The sequence below is a fragment of the Aulostomus chinensis genome, chromosome 8 (assembly GCF_037954235.1).
Source record: "Aulostomus chinensis isolate RoL2024-O1b breed Wild chromosome 8, RoL_Achi_v1.0, whole genome shotgun sequence".
Taxonomy (NCBI): domain Eukaryota; kingdom Metazoa; phylum Chordata; class Actinopteri; order Syngnathiformes; family Aulostomidae; genus Aulostomus; species Aulostomus chinensis.
In genome coordinates, this window is record NC_141327.1 from 28851864 (window position 1) to 28874673 (window position 22810).

Sequence of the window (22810 nt, forward strand, 5' to 3'; positions counted from 1 at the left end):
TACTGTGTGAAACCGCTTGGATGAGAATTTGATCGTATTCTCAGAAATATAACTCCAACATGAAAACGGTGATCTGCAGCATAATGGTTTGAAATGGAGACGGAGTGGATGGCGCACCAGCCGGCGTGAGCCGTAGCAAGGGGTGGTGGCTCTCCATGGCTGCAGCGGCTGATAGTAAAACTCCTGCAGGAGGAGGGAGGGAGGCTGCTGCTCGCCCTTACATAAGCACATGTACAGATTCACTCAGAGAGAGGAGGCTGTGTGTGTGTGTGTGTGGTGGAGGGCTGAAGGCTTCTGCTGGGAAGCTAGAGAGAGAATCCACCTCTCATCCAGTATATCATACCAGTCTACTACAGTTTTAGTTCTAACACAGGCTTTTAAATCGAAGTGAAGACTCACTGAGTTGAGACGTTTCTCTCCAGCGTCAGTGCTGGGGGGGCTCGATCTTATGGCAATTCCATCGACTAGCAACGACTGTAGCAGCTGTTTTGTCCAAACGTTGCATGTGTGCAGGTTCATGCAGTTGGGAAGCAGCGCTGGCGCCTGTGCTGGCGCCTGTGCTGGCGCCTGCGCCTGCGCCGCGCTCAGGACAGTGCCTCTGATGTCGGCCGTTGTCCGATCCTTGCTAGACCTTCACTATCGAAGCTTCACAACATAAAGACCTGCTGTGCCCAAACCAGAGTTTCATTTTCTGCCTTGTGCTGATTGAGGATTGTGGGTTTTCTTGTAGTACGTCTGTTGTTGACAGCCACCGCCGACGCCCACCATCGCCGCTCTGAGAACACAGGCAGCCCACCAGTCAACAGCCATCCCGCTTCTGTTTCACGGATCCTCCGATCCTGTTTTTATGTCCAGATTCAGGCCGTTAAAAAAAACCACAATGATTCAACTTCCATTCAACCAGACACTGAATAACATTAACGGTGCGGATTTGAACATTACAGCACGTTAGAAGGCCATTATTGGTGTATCAGAAGCATTTCCCAAACCTGCTGCACTTCAAGTGAAGGATTTCCCTCCAACAACCAGAATGACGACCAGAGAGTTTAATAAATCAGATTATGAGAGTGGACTGGTTTGCTGTGTGATGGGACACTTCACCGGCTCACGGTCATTAGACGCCAATCCGGATTATTTAAAACGAGATGCTGAACTTTCCCACTGTTTTATCTAAACTCAGAGACTCCAAACTGTGAGGCTTTACAGTTATAACGTGTATTAATGTGCATTCACGAAAGAAAAGTGATGTGAGGAGTTTTTCCACTGCTCCCTGAAGCCACTGTGAGACGTTCTTGGAGTGGAGAGGTGAGGTGAATTAGCCGTCTACGTGGGAGCAATAGGCTGCACATTTATGCATCTGGTTGTAAACATGCCAGAAGTTGTGAACCGGCGGAAAAACCACGACTCTAAGACGGATATTCTGAAGAAGACGTACACGCGACCACAGAGTGCCACGAGAACACGACTAAACCGTGTCATACTGAACCACAGAACACGCCGGAACACGCTCTCTGCGCAGCCCTGATCAAACCAGAGTATTGTTATAGAGGAATATTACTACGTGTGTACACATAGCACATGACGACTCCGGGGTGACTGGTTCCCCTTCTTAGTCCCAGCAGGGTTGTGGTTGGACTGGAAACCTCCCAGCTATGAAAACAAGGACCTGAGGCTTCTTTTTAGATCAACAAATACTGGAATATTTCAATGTGACAAAGTGTGCCATCATCTGCACCTGTCAGTGTCACCTGTCAGTGTCACCTGTCAGTGTCACCTGTCACCTGACAGCGTTGGGCAGGGCGATGGTTACAGTAAAAAGTCCATGCGACGTGTTCATTTTACTCTGTCAGGAAGAGTTTGTTGAAACGTGCTGTCACCTCATCACCATGAGAAGTGAAACCATTAATTAGTGGATCCCAGTGTGAGCCCTGGACCCGCCCCTTCATTGCACCGCGGGAATAGTTTTAATAAAGAACGCATCATCTAAAACTACTCACCAGAAGGCTGTTGGTGAAACAAGCGTGCCCTGTTTAGAGAAATATTAAAGGCTTTTTTAATGAAACGTTTCTACAAATAAAACAATTTTGTGATTAAAGATTCCTATCTGTCTCAGAAACGAAGGTGCTGGGGCTCAGTGACGCGCTCGGGACGTTGGAGGGAATATTGACTGACAGCTTATTGGTTTTTTTCTAAATGAGATTTGGTGGCAATAAATATTGAATCATGATCGTTTGAAGATAGTTTTAAATAGTTTTCAGTATCTGATGCAGCGAGTCAGGACTCGCGTGAGGACGAGATGCTCTGCTGAGCAGAGAAACCGAGGGGCCAGGAGCCTCTCACAGGAGACCCAAGCAGTACAAATACATCAGTCCATATTGACTTCATAGTACAAATACAATAGAATATTAGAAAAATATGTACGGTCTCACAGCATCAATACATCCTCTTACATATCAGTGTGTACACACTAACACATATCATACAGTTTTTGTCCTGAGCGTTCCAGCGGATGTAGAGATGAGATGAAGGAGTCCCACAGAGCAGGTCCAAGGTGCGGAACACCGGAGCCTGGTTTGATCCTCGCCACCTCAACCACCATTCGCAGGTCTGTCAGTGTCTCTGAAAACTAAACTAGACTAGCTTACACTCGCACGACTCCGCCACCGCCACTTTACCAGCAGTGACATCGCCACAGAACGGCGTGCAAAGTGGATGTAAAACACAAAACAGTGCCGGTGAAAATATTTCTCTCCGCGGACACAAACTATAAAGTGAGACCGACAGCTGACATGGCGGATGCCCTGACCCACTACGTCTACCTTGTACTGTTACATGAACGAATGTACGACTGCACGGGTATTTAATAAAAGTTGCCATGGCAACGCACCGCAGGGAAAGCGAAATGCAGGATCAGTGGTTCATCTGAGCTGAACACCCAAAATTTTATGTGAGCCTGTGGAGCAGGCGATTGGAGGCCACGGGTTGTGAAGGACACTGTGGATGTCTCATCCCTGCCCGGATGGTTTACCAGAACAGTACATTTGTAGCATGATGCCTCATCTCTGACGCCGACTGACGAGCGGTTGCTCTCCACCGGGGCGTCTCTGAGGACATCTACTACAGAAACGGATCCACATTTGAAACCGAAAGCTATTTGGAAGACAGAGACAAACAACTAACATAAATGTCCGGTGAATCCTTTTACGAACCAAACGGAACAATTCCAGAAACTTTAATGTTTGGACTTCCAGCTCCCTCCAGCTGCTGAGGACAACCGGAACATTCATCCGGAGCAGATCTCAACGCTTGAATCATTTTCTGGGGAGAAATGTCTCGTTGAGTTTCGTTTCAGCAGGCATGTTTTCAGTGTTAAGGACAGAAGTAGAACTGTTGATGTGAAATGGGTTTTTGCTTCAGAAATGAGGAAAAAGAGAAAGCAAGCTGTGATATGTGCTTTGCCCTCACGTAGCCCTGGCGGATTCAGGACGGTTTCTGACCCGATTTATGAGCCACAGGACTCGTTTAAAAATCAACCCAAATTTCAGCTCAGATCTTTGTTTGGCATGCAGCGCAGGGGGGCGCGAGGACCCATCTCGGCCTGATCGGCTGCTGCCAACCATGAATTTCAGACATGTTCAAAAATGCAGCGGGCTGTCTTCCTCCTCTGGTGCAGAGGAAGCAGCGCAATGTGAGTGATCGGCAGCGTCTGAAAGTGCTACGGCAACACGCCACGTCACAGGGGGCAGGTTTTGGTGGCAGGGACATGAACTGACTTGTCTTCCTCCTCCGATGACGACAGACAAGAGAAACGCTGGCTTGAACAAACTCTTCAATTTCAACATCTTCAAGGTGCAAAACAACTTTCTGTGCGCGTGTCGACTGATCTGGACCATCACTCATCAACACGGCCCGCTGGCGCCCACAGAGGTGCAGCGTCAGCACCTCAATCATGAGCTCAAACTCATACAGTTGGACTTCCACAACATTTCTGAAATCCTGCGGTGCTCGTCCAGTTTCAGGGAGGAGAATTGCTGGGATCTACAACCAGTTACAACCATGAAAAGGTCATGTGACCGTGCAGGAACCAATCAGGTACAAAACTCAAAAAACTCTGAGGCAGAACAGAAATAACCTTTGGAAAAGGATGGTGAGAACATCAAATCATTCCTTCAAAGAATCCCAAAAGGGAATAGGTAGCATTCCGCGATGGGGACAAGACGTGATTTTTGATTTTGTGGGGATGAAAATCGCCTCCTGCGTTCCTGTCTAATCCCCATCTTCTCCCGCTGCACCCCTCGGTCTCCATCTACCAGCTGTCAGCCAGGCGTGCAGGCCTCGGTGGAGATGGACAAACAGATGGATGGAAAGCAAGAGGGAGGAGACAAGGGATACATGGAAGGAAGGAGGAAAGGGAGAGGTTTGACCCACATAGCGGAGCCTGGAGTATTTATAGAAGAAAGTGTCCTAATTGGCAAGCCGTTGGGAAAGCGACAGCACTGCACTGATACCCTACTCCTTGTCCTTCACCTCCTCAACCTTCCTTTCTCCTCGTCCTTTGACTTCTTGTTCTTTACGTCCTCCAAGCCACAAGACCCGACAGGGCAGTTGCTCCGACCCTCTTCCCCTCGTTCCCTGTATGGTCTACAGGAAGGCTTGGCCCCTGTTTCTAGGTTTAGGCTCAAAATCAGGGGTAGGGGAAGATCTGGGTTTGGGTTCAAGTGAGCACTGTTGCTGCAACATACTCAAACGTCCACTCACGGATGGCCAAGTCTGCAGTTTGTGGGACCGTCAACCACCATCACCTGGACCACCAAAGACCCGATCAGTGTTCCTCTGGTCTAAAATGGCTACCACAGAATCCTGAGTCACGTATGAACGGCTCCCAACCAGCAACCACCGATTTTAAAACTTCAGGCAGGAACACGTTTGCTTTTGACGGTGAAGCTACAACACACAACCCTGACCTCCATTCATCTCGCTGTTGCTGGAATAACAAACATGACAAAACTAACATTAAACTTTCTCTCTATTGATGTTTGCTAGCTTCTTCTTCTCTGGACGAGCTCGTCGCCCTTTTCTTTTTCCTTCTGCCGTTCAGGTGACAGAGGCTAAGCTGTCACTCACAGCTGCTGCTGCCAGATCTTCATTGGGCTCATCTCTCCATAAACCTGTTACTATTCTGACCACCGAGCCGTTCCACTCAGTTCTGACCAAAATGCTCTGCAGCTCCGTATCGTGTGGTACTCAGAGGGGTCAGGGGTGTCACTGTTAGACGAATGATACACAGACGCTCCACACTGCATCAGCACAAACTGTCACTGCTCGCATGTTTCCAGGTGCAGCTGCTCACTTCATTCACTTCAGGTAGTTAATGTTCCTTTTTTATAGAGATGGATAAATGCAGAGGGACTCACGTAGGAAGTACTCTGAAGCATCTGCCTCGTAATCGGCGTCCTCGGGGAAGTGGTCTATCTGTTTACACATGCCTTTGAAAGAACCTGCGTGAGAGAGAGAGAGAGAGAGAAAGAAAAGAAGAAAGTGGTAGGGGAAAAGGCAGACAACAGGTGGGAAAAGAGAAGAGAGAGTTTTAAACACACTTGCAAGTCAAACAAGTAAGTTTTGAAAAGTACATTTGAGAAATTATACAAGTAAAAGTCAAATGCAGTACTCAGATACTTTACTGAGTCCTAACACCAATGTGTTTAAGTACCCTTCCACAAGTTAAAGTTCTGCACTGAAATAAAGACAAGTACAAGTACTGGTTGCGTAGTAAAATATGAACGTGCATGACGACCTTGGAGCCGACAGACAGCTGGGACTGTTGTCCTGCTCCAACAAAGACCCTGGAGCGTTGGGCTCTATGTTGCTGTTAGCTAAGCACTCCTCACTACTGTGTTTAATCTTTAAAAAAATCATTAAATTGTGTGAGGATGAAGAAAAAGTCCAGGTCTCACGTCACTAATTTTCTCTACGAATCCAAAACGCACAGTAACAATCCCATTGGTCTTTGGAGATGCTAACTCCCTTGGAGATGCTAACTTCCTGTTGGACTACAAAAATACTTTATCCCTGTGGTACTCTTTAGTAACTCAAGCTGTAAGACAAATGAAGTGAAGTAAAAAGTGCAATATCTGTCCATGAGTTGTAGCAGAACAGAAGTATAAAGTTTGAAAAAAAGTACATCAAAACAGGGTATACTGTAAATTAAATTCCAACAGTGTTCTATGCATCAAGGGGGGCAGTAAAGAATGAAAGTGTGAGAATGTTGGCAAAAGAAGAGGAGATGCAACGTTTGAGACAAAGGAACGAAGGAGAGGAAGAGAAGTTTGTTAACACCTTTGAAGGAAACACATCAGAGCAGCGAGTGACAGACAGGAGGAGAGGAAGTGTTTCATCTGAGCGCCTCGACAGAGCAGGTGGGAGGGGAGAGTGAGCCACATGCAAATGAAAGAGAGGAAGAAAGGAGAGCTGATAGTGCTGCTCATTAAGAGTGATTGTGTGTGTGTGTGTGTGTGTGTGTGTTTAGCTTGGTTCAGCTCCAGTGGTAATTGTATGTCCTCCCAAACCACTGCAATTAAATGGGCCCTTGTTAATTGGCAATTGAAGGACAAACGCTTAGTGCCCGGCTTTTAAATGAGCATCAGTTTTACACAAACGCACACACACAAATGTACACACTTACACAACATGTCTCACACTTACAGGCACATGCACACACTTACAGTTCTCAGAAACTATCCTTTTTGTGTGGAAGAACGATCGCGGTTCTTAGAACTTTTGAGGAACCTTCTCGGCCTCCCCCAGGTAACATACAAGCACGGACACACCTGGGCGGCTCGCCTGTGAACCGCTGAGCGACACAGCACGGACACACCTGGGCGGCTCGCCTGTGAACCGCTGAGCGACACAGCACGGACACACCTGGGCGGCTCGCCTGTGAACCGCTGAGCGACACAGCACGGACACACCTGGGCGGCTCGCCTGTGAACCGCTGAGCGATACAGCACCGACACACCTGGGCGGCTCACCTGTCTCACGTTAACCGCTGAGTGTCAGGCTACAGGCAGATTTGTGTGTCATTGAAAGACTAATTAAAAAAAAAATCTAAACAAACGTTTTTTGACCATGTGATCATGTGTTTTGAAGCGTTTGATTTGAGACAGTCGTGTTGAGACAACAGTGCCGAGCGTCTCAGGAGAAACAGTCACATGACCTTTTGTCTCAATTACTTAACCGCAAGCCTTTCTTACACAAACACGAGGGAAACAGAGTCAAACCGACGTGAATCACGTCGCGCGTCCTCCAGAGGATTTCAGGAGGGAGGGATGATCGGATCTCTGTCAGGTGGATGTGACGGAGGTCTTGTTCTTCCAAAGGCTGAGTCATCTACATGAAAAGATGACATCATAACCTTTTCAGTTGGAGTTGTATTACAGATCGTTCAGTGTACCTTTGCCTTGATATTGTGTCAGCGTGAATTACTGGAGACCCGTCGCTGTTCCATCAGAGCGCTCCTCCCAACTGCTCCCTGACAGTCGTCAAGGCAAAGATGTACAACGACAGATGGAAGGAAATTTCATGCGTTCTCAGTGTCGAGGAGGTTTGAGAGTTCACCGGTGCATCCATTTTTCTGTTTCAGCACTGAGTGCAGCTTTTCTCCTCCACTCTATGAAGTAAACCTCTTAGGTTTTGTTACTTTAGATGTCTTTTTTTTTTTAATTGGTGATACATCTTGTGATTATTGAGCAGATTCTGGTTTGGATTTGATCGAGTTCTTGTTCCGCTCAGGTTGTTTTCACGCCTCTGGTTCGGGGGAAGATGTGTGAAATGTAGCGTGGGCACCAGCCGGTTCACTTCATCTTAGTTAGATTTAATTTGTGTCCGACTCATCTTTGGCAAATGGATCAGGAGATCGTCTCGGTGCTCGCAAGTGTTGCTGATGTTGTTAGCTGTCGTTGCCGTTAGCTTGACGCTGGATGTGCGTGGCTGGCTCTTACCGGTCTCTGCATTCTCCTGAAGTTACGGAAAGCTCTTTGAGAACCGAGGGCGACTATTTGTGATTTCTTGAAAGGCAGAGTACACTTTAACACTTGCATAGCAGTTTGAGCACAGCTCTGACTGACTAGAGCCCACTGCCCTACATCTGTGGCCCGCTTCTCAACACATGAAGCTCCTGTAAAAACCACCAGTGCTGCACTACCCTGCATCTGAAAATGAAGCAGGAAAGTGAGAGCAGCTTTTAAAGGCGACCCTTAAAGTGATGCTTCCATGGACAGCTCGACCTCCTCCTCCTCCTCCTCCTCCTCCTCGTCACCGGCACTTTCAAATGCTCATGTCGTTTTGTTTAGCTCACCTCAATCAAATCTGCCAGCTTGGATGGGAAACATTCAAGATTTCTGTCTGGCTTCTCAAACGTGTCGCCCTCAGAATGGAGGTTTCTGGTGGAGAAGAAAACACTCCATCCGCTCGCGTGTCCCCGTGGCCGTGTTTGGATTTCACTGTTGCTGTGTGAGTGCCGACTTCTACACACCAATATCCCACATTATGTCAAACACATCAATTCACACACACTCACTGCCAGGCAGAAACTCCATCATCTCCTCCACCTATCTGTCCCTCTCTCTCTGCCCCCCCCCCCCCCCCCCCGCTCCCTGCAACACATGCCCACCCACGCTGCTGCACAAGCACATGGAATCTGGAATTGCATTTTGGCTTCCTTCTCTCTGCAGTCGCTCTTATACACAACCCTCTGGCTTTCTCTCTGGTGTCTCTATCTGTCTCTCACATACATGCATATGAGCAGATTCCCACCATCCTCTCTCTCTCTCTCTCTCTCTCTCTCTCTCTCTCTAATTCACATTACACACACACTTGCACACTTTATTGTCTTGAAGAAGCTGAGTGGTGAGACCATTCCGTCATCGTCTGAGAGCCAGTAGTGTTGGTATGAACAGAGGAACAAACCCCAAAAACAGTAAATCCGCCTGTGCAGAAGGTTGACGAGAACCAGGGCCGCATGATGTCATCGACATCAGCAGCTATTGGTCATTTCTTAAAATATCCGACTCAGTCTGATACTTTTATTTGCCCAGTTGTGATGATGTGGCGTCGTCTTTGTTCGTGATCTGTCACGATTATGAAAAACATATGACATATATACATCTATATAAATACATCTATATAAATATATCTATATATTTATACAGATATATTTATATAGATGTATACATATCACTTCTGGGCCTTTCAAAATGTTCTGGCAACAAAGAAAATAGTCACTTTTTCAAATAACAATGCTTACATGTGTTTTTCAGCACGTACAAAATGTCAATCATGTATGAAGTGGTTCATAATGGAGCGGTCAAGCTCTGCCAAATCAACTTTGAAGTATCGGCGTGATCGATACGAGCAAAAAATCCAGTAGGGTGCGTCGCTAGCGGGAATTCCACACGTCTGAGTACTTTGTCGTGTTCTTATGTCGGCTCATCACATTTGCTTTAAGATGCAGGTCTACTTCATCATGCACAGATAATATTCAGCCACCGTGTAACACTCGTTCTCGTACAAAGTGAAATGGTCAGTGCTCATCAGCAACATGGGCGTGTCATCGCACACGATTTCCCGGCAGGAAAGTTTGTGCTAAGAATGTGAACGCGATCTTCTGCTCTTGTTGTCAGAGGGAAGTTTCTGACTTGTTCTCAGAGTGTTAAGGAAACAAACGTTACGATCAGATCCTCCCAAAATATTCCCAGAATGTTGCAGGTAAACATTTTGTCTTGGTAAACATCAAACTTTTTGAAAAACAAAAAACAACAAAAAATCCTTAAAACGTTCTTTAAATGTTAAATCCAACTATTTTTCTTGGAAATGCAGAGGAAAAAAGTAGGGGATGAAGACAGGCAGATTTAAGTGAGTCCTCCTCTGTGCTGCTGTTGTCCTCCGTGCCTGAACCCCCCCCCCCCCCCCCCCCACGACCATCGTAATGAGGTGTCACTCCTCCAAAGTGGCTCTGTTAAATTATGTATCCTGCTTAAACACGGAGCAGATTCTATTATTCTTAGACCAACCTGCACCCCAGGGGTCAGGACGCCCCCCCTCTACCATGGCTTATTTTCTGCAATAACTCCAAATCCAACAACCTCTCTGGCTTTGGAGGCGACCGTGGAGACACTAACTTCCTGCTGGACTACAAAATGACCTCATCCCTGCAGCTCATCCAAAAGCCACATGCTAGCGGACGCAGGCAGGTCTTTGTTGGGTCAGTGGGAAAAGAGCTTAACGGTGACTGCTGACTCCAGGTCAGTCTCTTACTAAACGAGGACACGGCTCGTTCCCCAGTTGCACGTGCCGCCACCGCTTATCTGGTCCTCACGCTGGTTTGTTTCTCTTTCAGTGCTTTAACTCACACACACACTTCCACACTCCTGCAGACCAATCAGAGGGCTGCTTGTTGGCTGACCTCACGGCTGTTAGAAATAGGTTAATGTAGTGTGATGAAACACAAGCAGACATCCTTTTATGAAGTATTAACATCCTAACCTACTAAGTGGGATGCAACAGTGTGTGCGTGAGTGCGTCTTTACGTGTCTAAGAATGACAAATGTAGTAAAGGGAGCGTGAGGCCTCCTCTGAACAGGCCCCGTGTGTTGTGCAAATACGTCTCATCTTTATTTTTATGCTAATTACGGCTCCTTCTATCTGTATGCTAAAGTGCCCTTAAAGTAATCCCTCCAGCGCAAAGGTGGATGAACATCAGAGACCTGAGAGGAGACGCGCGGCATCACAAAGGCGGTGATGGCCTCCGTTACCTGTGATGCACACAAACACTGTTTGTTCTTTGCTGGATCTGTTAGTGGTAGCTCATCAAGGAGAGGAGCTTCTCTCCAGTGACGCTCTTTTTTTTTTACTTCTTTCAGGCATTTGCAAACATTTCCTCTCCGTACGCTAAAATGGATGCAGGATGATCAACCTGCTCCCACCCTCCTGGTGCTTATCTCAACTGATTTATTGCAGGTTAACAGTGCCGTTTATTTTCAGGCTGTTCTCGCGATAAACCCGAAGTTATTTCTAAAAATAAACGAATGCAGTATAATTCATGCTAACACTCCTGAGTGTGAGGCAGGAGGAGAGAGATCTCTGGACATTTACAGCCGCGTTTCGGGCAACCAAACCTTATTTTGAGTGAGAGGTCACGGCGTCGACGGGTGTTTTAGAGTGCGACGTGTGTCTGGTCACAAACCTGGGGGTTTCAGAGGGACGTCAGGAATTTTCCAGCCTTTATTAATCGTCTACTTGTATTCATCAAGTGTCTTTTGTGCCTCACCAACCCTTAAACAGAGTGTTGTAAATGATCAAAAAAGACAAGAACAGCGGTGTCTTGCTGGCGGTTCTCGTTTCAGGGATCTGCCGTTAGTTTCTATGATTTCATACCCTGTGTATCTTCTGGTAAACAACGTCTCCGGCTACACCCTTTGAATTGTGTGATTACAGGACATAAATGGCGTGTTCCACTTCACATGTGGGAGAACAACCTCCCCTTCACGTAACGACTTCACGGCAAGCTGTGTGTCAGTCCAATCTTTGAACCCGGACAGCCCGACTCATTTCCGCACAATTTCAGAACACATTTGAGGACGGAGAAGCTTATTAGAGACAATGGTAACACACGTGGAATTAGGTTCTCACCCTGTTGGCTCGCACTAATTTAGAGTAAGCAGTCAGTGTTCCTATCAGCAGGCGCGCACACACACACACACACACACACACACAACACAAAGTGTAGTTTGATGTGTCACTGTGATAAGTGGAGAGAGAAAGCCTTGTTCTTGTCTTTATTAGACAGTCAAATGAAACAGGTTGTCGTCATGTGGCACAAAACATAAAGCAGCTAGCGGCAGGTTAACTGTAATTTGGCAGGACAAGTGCAGTGTGGCGCAGGGCGCAACAGATGCCAGGTGGCCCAAGACTCTCCCAGAACCAGGTGTTCTCACTTTCAGTCCAAATGAGTTCGGCACTGCTAAGGTGATCAAATAAGTGAGGGGATCTCTACATGGAGAGAGCACACAAGCCTCCGGCCCGAGGAGCAGGACCCAGCAGACAGAGCTTCACCTCACATGTGTGCTGCTCTATACTGGACTTCAAGTGAAGCACCAACAGAAAACCCACATAGGTGCGCGGAGAACACGCACAAGGACCAACACGCCGTTTTAATTTGGTTTCACTTGTTCACAAACTACCCCAAAAAAAACCAGACAAGGACCACCACATCACAGCGGTTCCCTCCGAGGTGTGGACGCCAACATCTGTTCAGTGCAGTAAGGCATACGAACGTACGAGCTGAGAACATGACGCGTCCCCGGTCACTGCTGTGGAGGCGTTTAAAAGAAGGTCACCCTCCCGTCCCTGTCTGATCTCCACCAACCTGCTGACTTTTAGGAGATAATGTATCTCACATCTGGGAACTAATTCTCAGCTGCGTGGCACAGATATTACATGGAAACTTGTTATAACCACATACTGCTGGTGCACTGCTGTGTATCCAGCACCGGATCAGTGTATCACACACACACAAACACACCCCCACCTTACACAGCCTCATCTCGCTCTTACATAGTTTACACAAAGTCAAGTTTGTGTTGTAAGAGAAAATCCTGATGACAGTCGAGAAAATGCCTTTTTGTGGAAAGTGCAGCTCTTGTTCAGCCATGAAAAAGCAGGACTTGTGCTGCGTCACGGACGTGTAGCACTCAGAGTGTTACTACTTGCTGAACGTGTATCGTAGTCTCAAAACACATTTATTTTTCAAAATGACTTTACTATTCTCCAAAACAGGCTGAGCCTGCTGCAGCAAGAAGCCAAGCATCCCTCTAAAATTCCTGAAACAAAAATGCTGAGGTGTAGTTAAGGTTTCTACAGACGGAGGAGCTGCGTCACGCTAGAAACTCATTCTTACCTGAACACTCCAGAAACGACTATCCGTCGAACATGGATGCCGCGCGGGATCTCTTTGTGAGGCAGTTCATGCCTGAGCTGGGTGACATCGCTCATACGATAGCTACCTTTGTGCTGGACTCTCCCTCTGAGGGCAACCCTGTTCCGGCGCTGTACGCCAAACATCATAGAAAAGCTCCAGACAGGTGATGCCCCTCAGGGAAGGAATCCATTGATAAAAGCGGTTTTGTTATGAATGCATCGATGGTTTCAGTGGGAAATGCTGCTGTCGCAAGAGCTCACGTGATCATGCTCAAAAATCTTGACATGCAAGTGTCCAACAACCAATAAAAGGAGTAGAAACTAGAAAGCATTCAAAGGCGAACTGGTGCTCTCCTCCTAATTCATGTGCAAATGTTTCTTCCTGTCACCACTAGGTGGCGTTATGGCTTAAATTCAGCTTGAGGTTGTCTTCAGGACTCGTGAAGTTTAAAAAAAGTCCTCTGTGTTGCAGTTTGACTAAAACCCCTCCACCCATCACCAAGGTCCTCTGAGGGAACTTCAGTTTTTTCAACTGGACACTAATTTCCCAACTTGTTTAGCACAAGTGAGTGATAGAAACACTGTAACACCCGTCTCTGCCCCAGAGCGGCTCTCATAGGAGCCGATGGGAACTCTGGCTACGCCAAATTACGTTCACTAAAAGAGTGGACGGACTGAGATGGGAAGAAAACTGTGCCCAGGCTGAAAGAACACCAAGTTTTTCTCTCATTTGCTTCACAAACTCTGCGATGGATGCGGTCGACCCACCGGGGTGAGGAGCGCAGCGTTTCCTGTTGCCACCAGGAGGAGCTATGAGTAATCTGCCCATCGCTGATTGTTTTTGTGTCATCCTGCTGACAAATAGACATTTGAAGGCCACAGAGACCCTGAGCTCACTGGCAGAGGTCATGAGTGGAGGGATGCAGTGCCGACGATGACCACAGGAGTTGGGAGTGAGAGCAACCACCTGCACACAGCCACACTGTCCCCCTTTTGAAATCCCTCAGCTCCTCGTCTCCTTCCCCTGCTGCTCTATCCTAGTTTTGTTTAGTGAAACTTTCTGCGTTGTTTTCTTCCCCCCTCCCACCCTGATGATGATGATGAGGGGAGAGGAAGACGCACTAATAGTGTGCAGCGTTAATGAAGGGAGGGTGAAACAATGAGGAAGGGAGATGTGAGCGATGGAGAGGTGAGAGAGACGAGACACGTGTGAGAGTGACAAAACTGACGGCGTCCCAGTAAAGCCAGTGATGAATGAGGCAACAGATGTTCAGACCTGGATGGAGCTTCAGCGGGGGCAGCTCTATGTGGAGCAGCTCCGCGCCCTCATTCTGCAGCGACTCTGCATCTCAGCCTCCCAAAATCCTCGAGTGGCGTTTGCACGTTATTATCTACATCGCTACGGCCCCGGGTATCGACCCCCGGCCTCGTCTCAGTTACATCTCAACTCAACACTCTGAATTTCTCGCTTCAGCTTTTAGCAGCTTTGACTGATTGACTGCTACCTCCCCATCAACAACCACATACAAAAAGTGGACGGAAACTCACAAGAGTTGGGTTTGTTGAAAGTGCTGCAGTGACACAGCGCAAACCTCACGAGTAAACTTGCAGAACCAAAGACAGAAAGGGAGAAATGCTGAGTTAGAGATCGAAGCGCAGCGACAGTCGTCCAGGACAGAAAAGCAGAATTTGGCCTGCCAACTTTTTTTGTTTTGTTGCGGCCGTGTCACATTTTTGTGTCTTGTCTTGCTAATAATGGAGGTAAAACTGTGTTTAGAGCCGAATCTGTGACCATCACTGGAAGTTGGACAACACGAGTGTGTGGTGGAATTCTGCTGGAGCTCCAATAGGAGCTCCGAGAGTGAGGAAGGTGCACATGCATGCGTACAACACACTTCAGCACTGCTGAGTCTGACTGTCGCTCTGTCTCACTACGACTTTATTCAGGTTGAAGTCGTTATGAAGAATGTTTTCATGGCCGTGTCTTAATCAGTTAACATCAGAACGTTGCCGTCCGTGTACTCGTAGCAGCTGATTAGTTTTTCTCTGAGAGCTGAACATTATGCGCTGATGAGTTAGCAGGAACACGTCCATTCTCATGATCTGAAAGGTTTGAATTGATCTGCATGATAAAAAGTGGGATGAAGAGCAGAAGTGTCACGTATCACAGCACATTAAAAAGCTCTTGAGTGGAAAACAGAGTGAAAGTGGGTCGGAAGAATCAGCCATTAGCTCGTGAAGGTTGAGACGGAACTGACGAGACCAGGAGACCAGGAGACGGAGTGGGTCAATGAGCAGCCCCCACCCCCCGTCTCTCCTCCATCGCTCCTCCATCCCTCTCTCTGTGCTGCCTCCTCTCAGCACCCTCCCCCTGCCCCTCAGTGTGTCTGTGATGGCTGTTGCGTAACATTACTAAAGAAACACCACACCAGTGAGCAGCATCGGTGTGTGTGTGTGTGTGTGTGCGCTTGTGTGTGTGCGTGTGTTGGGGGGGGGGTTCAGGGAGCACTGACCCAATATCTAATGAAAAAGAGAAGCGAGGACGGTGGAGAGCAGGACAGAGGTGACGAGAGATGAGAGGGAGATGTGGATGGGAGGTGCGTGGAGATATGAAGGGAGTTCAAATGTGAGGGAGAGATGGAGGGAGGCTGGGGGGAGGAGAGAGAGAGAGAGAGAGAGATGGAGAGAGAGAGAGGCAGACAATGAATTCAGGCAAAAAGAGCCAGGACATTTAAACTATAAATAACCAAGATACTAGCAGCAACACTGGTCTTCTCTTTTCCTCTGTCTCTCACTCACTCCATCCTTCCCTCCATCTTTTTTAGCATCCTCCCTTTTACATTCAAATATCCCTCTGTCTGCTCTTTCACTCTGTTGTCAAAGTCAGTGCAGAATCTTGTGATTCTGGTTTCTTCATCAATGGCAAACATCATATTTACATGTTTTAACGCCATAAAATTCGTCAAGTCGTCATGGTTTGCCTCTTGCTTGTTTGTGTCCTCATAAGTCATGGCATCCTGTGCGTTGGGGAGTTGGAGCGGCCGACTTGGAGAGCCATAAATCTCTCTCCCGCTAATTTAGTTTAGCCTTCTCGGCTGATGTCTGATGTGATGTCATCTGATGAGCAGGATGTCTTTGGTTTGTTTGTTCTGATCTGTGCAACTTGTTTCACACAGAAAACCACGCCCACCATCGACAGGTCGGGCTGAAAGATTGAAATGCCTGAACACCAGTGAGGCACAATAAGTTGCCATCTTCAGAGATTGTTCATCTCTCAAATATACGGGTTTGTTTTGCTCAAGTCTCTTCATCTTTTCTCATCGTAGTTAACGATGAGGCTTTAGTGAACTTGGTTTCATACAGACAACATTGACATCAGTGAATATTTCCTTTGAACCAAATCAGTTGTAAAATAATTGGTGTATTGGATATAGAAAGATTTCACTCGGATTTATTGATTTGTTTGACTCAAGTAAAGTGATATTTGGCAAAAAAAAAACACCTTTATTTTGCGTTCAAGTGCTCAGTTCTTCTTGAGCTCACAAAGTCCTTCCTGCATGACTTAACCGCGACTCCAAAATTCAGAAAGAGCCCGTTCCATTTTTAGCTTGAAGCGAATGAAACTAACAACAGCAAAACACTCTTCTGAACAACATAGAGTATCTCACTGGCTGTTTGCTACCGTGACGGGAACGTGCTTTACTGTCGCTCATTCACACTCTCAGCCTGTCGTTCTGTAGTTCAGCAAATGTTAGCTATGTGCTAGCAAGCTGCTGTAGAAGCCTGACTCAGAGGTGAGGTTTGACTTGCAGAATCAGGGACAGAGCGACTGTCAGATTACCGCAGTTTACCTGCGGGTGACTCACACCAGCACCTGCATCCACCTTTACAATACATGCAATCAACACCAAAGTGCAAGGTTAAACTTTTTTTACATGTCCATCCATCCATCCCTCCATCCATCCCTCCATCCATCCCTCCATCCATCCATGTGTACCTCCACACAGTATCAGGATATATAGATCCTAAACCCTAACTAAAAGATGGTTGAGCTCTTATGAACGTCACCTGAGAGCTTCAGAGTTCAATCACAGGTACAAACAACTCAACCATTTGTGTGTGTGTGTGTGTGTGTGTGTGTGTGTGTGTGTGTGTGTGTGTTCATATGTATTTGAGGAGGCACAGGTGTGTTTGACTGTGTGCTTGCATATGCATGAATGTGTGTGCATACATGAACATGAGCCATCAGCTGTTAGCCACAGGGAAGACATGTTAACATGTTTGGCTACCACTGAGAGGATTGGTAAGAAACCACCAGGGAGTTCTGTGTGTGTGTGTGTGTGTGTGTGTGAGTGTGTGTGTGTGTGTGTGTGTGTGTGTGTGTGTGTGTGTGTGTGTGTGTGTGTGTGTGAGCGAGTGTGTGTCCATGCACATGCATGCATCTGAATGTTTGTGTGTGGGGTCCCACTGAGTCAGAGGAAGGAAAGCAGGGGGTATGAGTGTGAGGGGAGGGAGGTCTGGGGGGCTATGACTCATCCTCTGCATGAGCCTAAGGCTCAGTGCTTGCTCTCATACTCTCTCTCTCTTTGCATAGCAACTGCTGAGCAAAAGCTCATATAGGTCCATAGCAACCAGTAGGCTACTGACAGTGTGCGGCCTATGAGGTCTCCATTAACAGGTCAGAACGACCCAGGAAATCATATTCTACTGGAAGTCAATATTTATATCACATTATTGGGTCAAATGGCTGTGTAATGTGACGCGGTTTCAACACCTTTCTGGAAGGTGGAATTTGCCACGTTTAAAAAAATCAAACCTCACTTTTGACGGAAAAAAACTTAGAGATTATTTTGAGGGACATTATAATTGTGATAAATCTGCAATATTAGAGGGAATATTCATTTTTATATGATTACCAATTAAAATGATAATGGGGTGATTTTTGTGAAATCAATGCGTTTTATTAAGTCAGTAGCTGAGGTGGAGGCAGGACGTCGCTCCAGGAAAACAATATTTAATCAAAAATGGCATTTTGACACATAATTAGCCTCTGAGAAATATCGCGCCTTGCTGTGACTTGAAAGATGCAGTAGGCTCATTGTGATTTATGATTCATTTCCATTCCGTGTGCAGCTGTAACTTAGCCCGCGTCGCTCGGTGACTCCAGAAGTCACGGACGGATCCAGCCACGTTTGTTAAGCTTGAAGCAAGACTGTCCAAAACACCTGTTGCAAGCTCTCCGGTGCAGCGGTGGCTATAATCCACAGCTTCTTTAGACATCGGCACATGCAGGAATCCACAAACCAACCGATCTGAGCCAACAGCAGACACAGAGCACTCCCGATCGTGAGCGCGTGAGCACGTGCTGGCTGGTCAGGCTCACTGCTGATCATCCATGCACGCAACTGAGCGCTTGAAAGGCAAATTTCACATTTGGGTGAAATTATGCTTTAAAATGGCGGTGATACCTGATAACCGTCCGTTTCTCTATTACTGGCTGCATTTTCTACCTCCCTTTGAAGTTCTTTCTCAATCTACCAACGACTGATTCTCCTTTCAGACAATGTTGAAGGATGCAGCAGTGACATGTAATGGTGGAGATCAGACAGTGCAGCCGGCAGCCCGGTGTCTGAGCGCCATCATCTCAGGGACACAAAGTCTTATGGCGGTGCGAAGCCCTTTGGTCATTGTCACCGGGGCGACCTTAAGCGCTCTTGATTATCCTGTCGTGTGCACCAGCCTACGAATCCATCACAGCAATGTCAGTCATCACCTCTCTGTTTAAGATCCTCTCCTCCTCGCCTCGCCTCACCTCTCCTCCTCTCTCCTTGCAGATGTTGCTCACATTGCAGATGTTGTTTGGAAAGCTTTACCCCCGTACACATCCACCACCACCTATCATCTTCCTTCCTCCATCACAGATGTTGTTTGGCACATGCCTTCCCCTCCCTTTTCCTCTCTCACTACACCTTCTCCTCATCGCCACATTCTGTTTCTCTCTCCATCTGTTCTTTCCTTCTCCTCACCTCTGCTTCCTTCCTTTACTCCCTCTCTAAACCCAATTCTTTGAGCTCTCTCTCCCTCACCATTCTCACCCCAGTGTCCCCAATGTCTCTCTACCGGAGATGCTGAGAACGAGAGGTCACGGGGGGTCACGGTCATAAGCATCTGAGGGAAGTGCTGTGATGGCTTTGCCAAAGAATCAGGTGTGTGATTGGGGGTTTGCAATTTACAGGAAATAAGAACCAAGTACACGCACGAGCGCGCGCGCGCACACACACACACACACACACACACACACACACACACACACACACACACACACACACACACCCAACAGTCCTCCAAAAGATTCTCCCGCTGTGAGGACTGATAGTTGATATTCAGATTTGTGGTTTTTTTAATGGTATTTTGCAGTTTCCTAAGCGGACACATTTTTCCTCTGTCACTGTCAGACGTGAGCTCAGTTGGTAAACCGGTAAGCACCGGTGCGTCCTGAGTCACACGTTTAGATTGCGTCATTGCATCCAAGGCACATGACTACTTAGAAACGGTGTTGAAACATAAAGGGTTTTACCCTTAAAGTTCAATATCTCCATTTCCCAGCGCTCTGCTGTGTCCTTACTGCTGCTCACACAAAGCAAGACGACATTGTGAGTTGCGGTCGGATGTGACAGACATCCATCATTATTTTTGACATTTTATAGACTTACCAATTGACTGAACAATCAATAGATTAATCAGCCTTGAAATGGGAGCTGAGAGTCAGCAAAACTACGGAGGAACACAAACACAACCGATCCGGCGGGGATGAGACCCCCCGACCCTCCGCGTGCCCCCCCGACACGGAGCTGTGTGATTATGAGGAGGACGGTCGTTCCCTGAAGACGGAGTGTGAGGTTTCTTAATTTGTTTCCATTAAAAAAACATTCCAACTTATTTCAGGAGTGACTGTTTCTCCATGTATCATTTAGAGAACATAAAAGATAAAAAGGGGAAAGGATGAGCAGCTGTATGAGTAGGAACGTGTGGCCAGCTCTGCCTTTTATTCAGTAAAAATGTTAAATACTTCAATCTCATTTTTTAAAGACCTTTAAGACCAACAATAAGATAAAATAATGTTAATGTATGAAGGGAACTTTGTCCCTCTCTCTTTGTTTTGTGTTTTTTACCGAAGTCAGAGATGCCGACAGGCTTTTAGGCAAAAAACAAGAGGAGGAAACTGCTTGTTGTTTTGGTTTTTTTTGGTATATTTTGAATAAAATATTCAATTACTGATCAGTCAGTCAGTCATGGGGTTTTAGAATCATGCAAAACACACACACACACACACACACACACACACACACACACACACACACAGGTTTGGCTCATGCAACAACTCATAAATCTGAACTACTAATCATACACCTTTCATTTCATTTCATTCTTCCTCAGCTGAACAAATAGTTGTCATGTGGTTTTTCAAATCTCTGCCTGGTGGATTTCTAGACCAGGAGAGAAATATTTCCACCTTGAAATGATATAAAGAGCGTCGAACGGGGGCGCCACAACAATCACCATGACAACAATGATTACTCATCCCCAAACAAGTGAAACAACAATGAATAACATCTTATCAAGTTCAAAGGTGTGATTATGCACACTATCTCTATGCAAACCATCTCTCTCTCTCTCTCTCTCTCCCTCTCTCTCTCTCTCTCTCTCTCTCTAAGTGCTCTGGGCAGGATGATTAATTTGCGACTATTGACTGGAGAATGTGGGAGGGATTGAAAGAGAAGAGAGAGAGAGCGGGGATGGGAGGGGAGGGAGGGGGTGCATCCAGTATTCTGAGTAGTGCCTCGCTGCAGCTCTCCTCTCCGAACCTTCATTTAAGAAAAAGCCACAGAGTTGGGATGCACCAAAACACTTCTCTCATCCATCTTTCTTCCCACAATTATGCCCCCTCAACCCCTCCCTCCTCCCCTCAACCCCTCCCTCCTCCCCTTCATCTAAATTATCTGTGAATATTCAACAAATGCCTGTGAGTGTGTCACAGCAAGCAGGAAGGAACCGAGGGCAAGAAGGGAAAAGAAGGAGGGCGCAGTGCTCGGAAAACAAAAAAACAAAAATATTTGCCCCTCCTGAAGTTCATAAACAATTTAGTTCCATAAATATCTGGAAGCCAAGAGACCAGCCGGTAGCTGTTTCACTACAACTTCAAAAACAGCAGCAGAATAATTCTCGTTTAATATCTCAAAGAAGGTATCAAACACACCGGCGTCGTCTTCACCAAAGGCAAAAACACCGAGCTCACTTTCCTTCCACGCTGAGGTTTTTCTAATGTGAAACCGATTGATCACATAATTACTTCTGACAAGGCACTTCTGTTTCCATTTGTACTTTGTTTGTCAGCAGGATAATCACTGGGATGAAGATCATGGGTGTTGACGGGGAGGGGGGGCCCACGCAGGAGATCCGGGGCCCAAAACTAGATTTCTTTAAAGTGGCTTTGGGGGAGGAGTGTGTGGAGGCTTGAGGAAAAAAATATGTGACACACAAGATATAAAAGATATAATGTCTTTTAACAGGTTAGCGTTTGATTTTCTGCCCTGTCACCCTTTATTTTACTTTTAGCTGCCATTTATTTATCCCATGTGTTTGAATCCGTGTCCGCTTCCTTGTTTCAGGCGGACGACCTTTGTGACCACACTCGCTCTGAGTAGGTGAACATGCTTTCATGGCTTCACTCCCAAAGTTCACCTCCGCCTAAAATATTTCAATATCGTTGCTCTTGGCTGTTTATCCTTTAAAGAAGACATTTTTGTTTCTGATGTTTGCCCGTGAGGCCCTGACAAACACAGAACATGGAACAATCCGGTGCAGGAGAGAAGCCACTGAAACATGTGATGTTGTGAGAGAAGTGACGCTGCACTGTAGCGACCAGATGGCCAATCGAAGTGTTGTAACGGTCACTTCATCTGCAACGAGCGTCGACGCTCACACACTCGTGCGAGAGCTCCTCACATCTACCCCCCCCCCCCCCCCCCCCCGTCAGGCCTGCAGTGGATCGCGTGGAGTTGTTTGCGTGCGAGCGTGTCACCTGCCTGTCATCACGTCTGACCACAGTTACAAAACAACAAACAAGCTGTGGCTGGAGGCCATTTTGTGTCCACATGCTGTTGTCACCACGCTGACCTGAACTCGGCCAGGCTTCAGGAAACTGCTGAATTGTTTCAATTTATTCTGACTCAACTCGGGTGCTACAGTACCTGCTTGAGGGGAAAAGCTGCCTTTTCCCTCAAAAATCAACCACATTTACTGTTTTAATAAGCCCACAGCACAATGGAGGGCCGGCAACACATTCAGAGCCTTGGTCATATATTTGGACACGGCTGGCAACGTAAACCTCGCAGGGCTCAGATTTTTACTCAGAAATGTCCAAAACCCTGAACTACACTTAAATGTTGGATATTTGGGAACAAAAACAAAACCAAAAAAAGCATTTTCATAGCCACAGTTTTGACGTTTCCTGTGGGAAACTCACTGTCAGAATTTTCTAACTCTACTTCCTTATGCGGGCGTCGGCCCCCAGTTATCCTGTATCGTCCAGCCCTCGTGCAGTACCCAAGAAGTACGACTGCATAGGTCTCTGTTGATATATACTTTTACATATACAGAGGCTGAGAGTGGCCAAACTTGTAATGACTTTTTTTAATGGAATTGTCTTGATCTAACGTGTTATTCCAGGGAAACAAAGTGGATAACATGAGACAACAGCAAGAGTTAATCGTCTCGTTGTCCTAAGATAGCGAGCGTCCTTCCAGAACGAGCTACATCCAACTATGACACCCAGCTT

At 46.8% G+C, this 22810-nt stretch overlaps 1 protein-coding gene across 1 annotated transcript in view; it reads right to left on the reverse strand.

Moving 5' to 3' along the window:
- The window catches only part of cacng2b (calcium channel, voltage-dependent, gamma subunit 2b), a 51447-nt gene that overhangs the window by 9563 nt on the left and 19074 nt on the right, over positions 1 to 22810 (reverse strand). The window contains exon 2 of the mRNA XM_086212303.1: positions 5415 to 5498. Coding sequence (XP_086068429.1) covers positions 5415 to 5498 — 84 coding nt within the window. The remainder of the gene's footprint in view (positions 1 to 5414; positions 5499 to 22810) is intronic.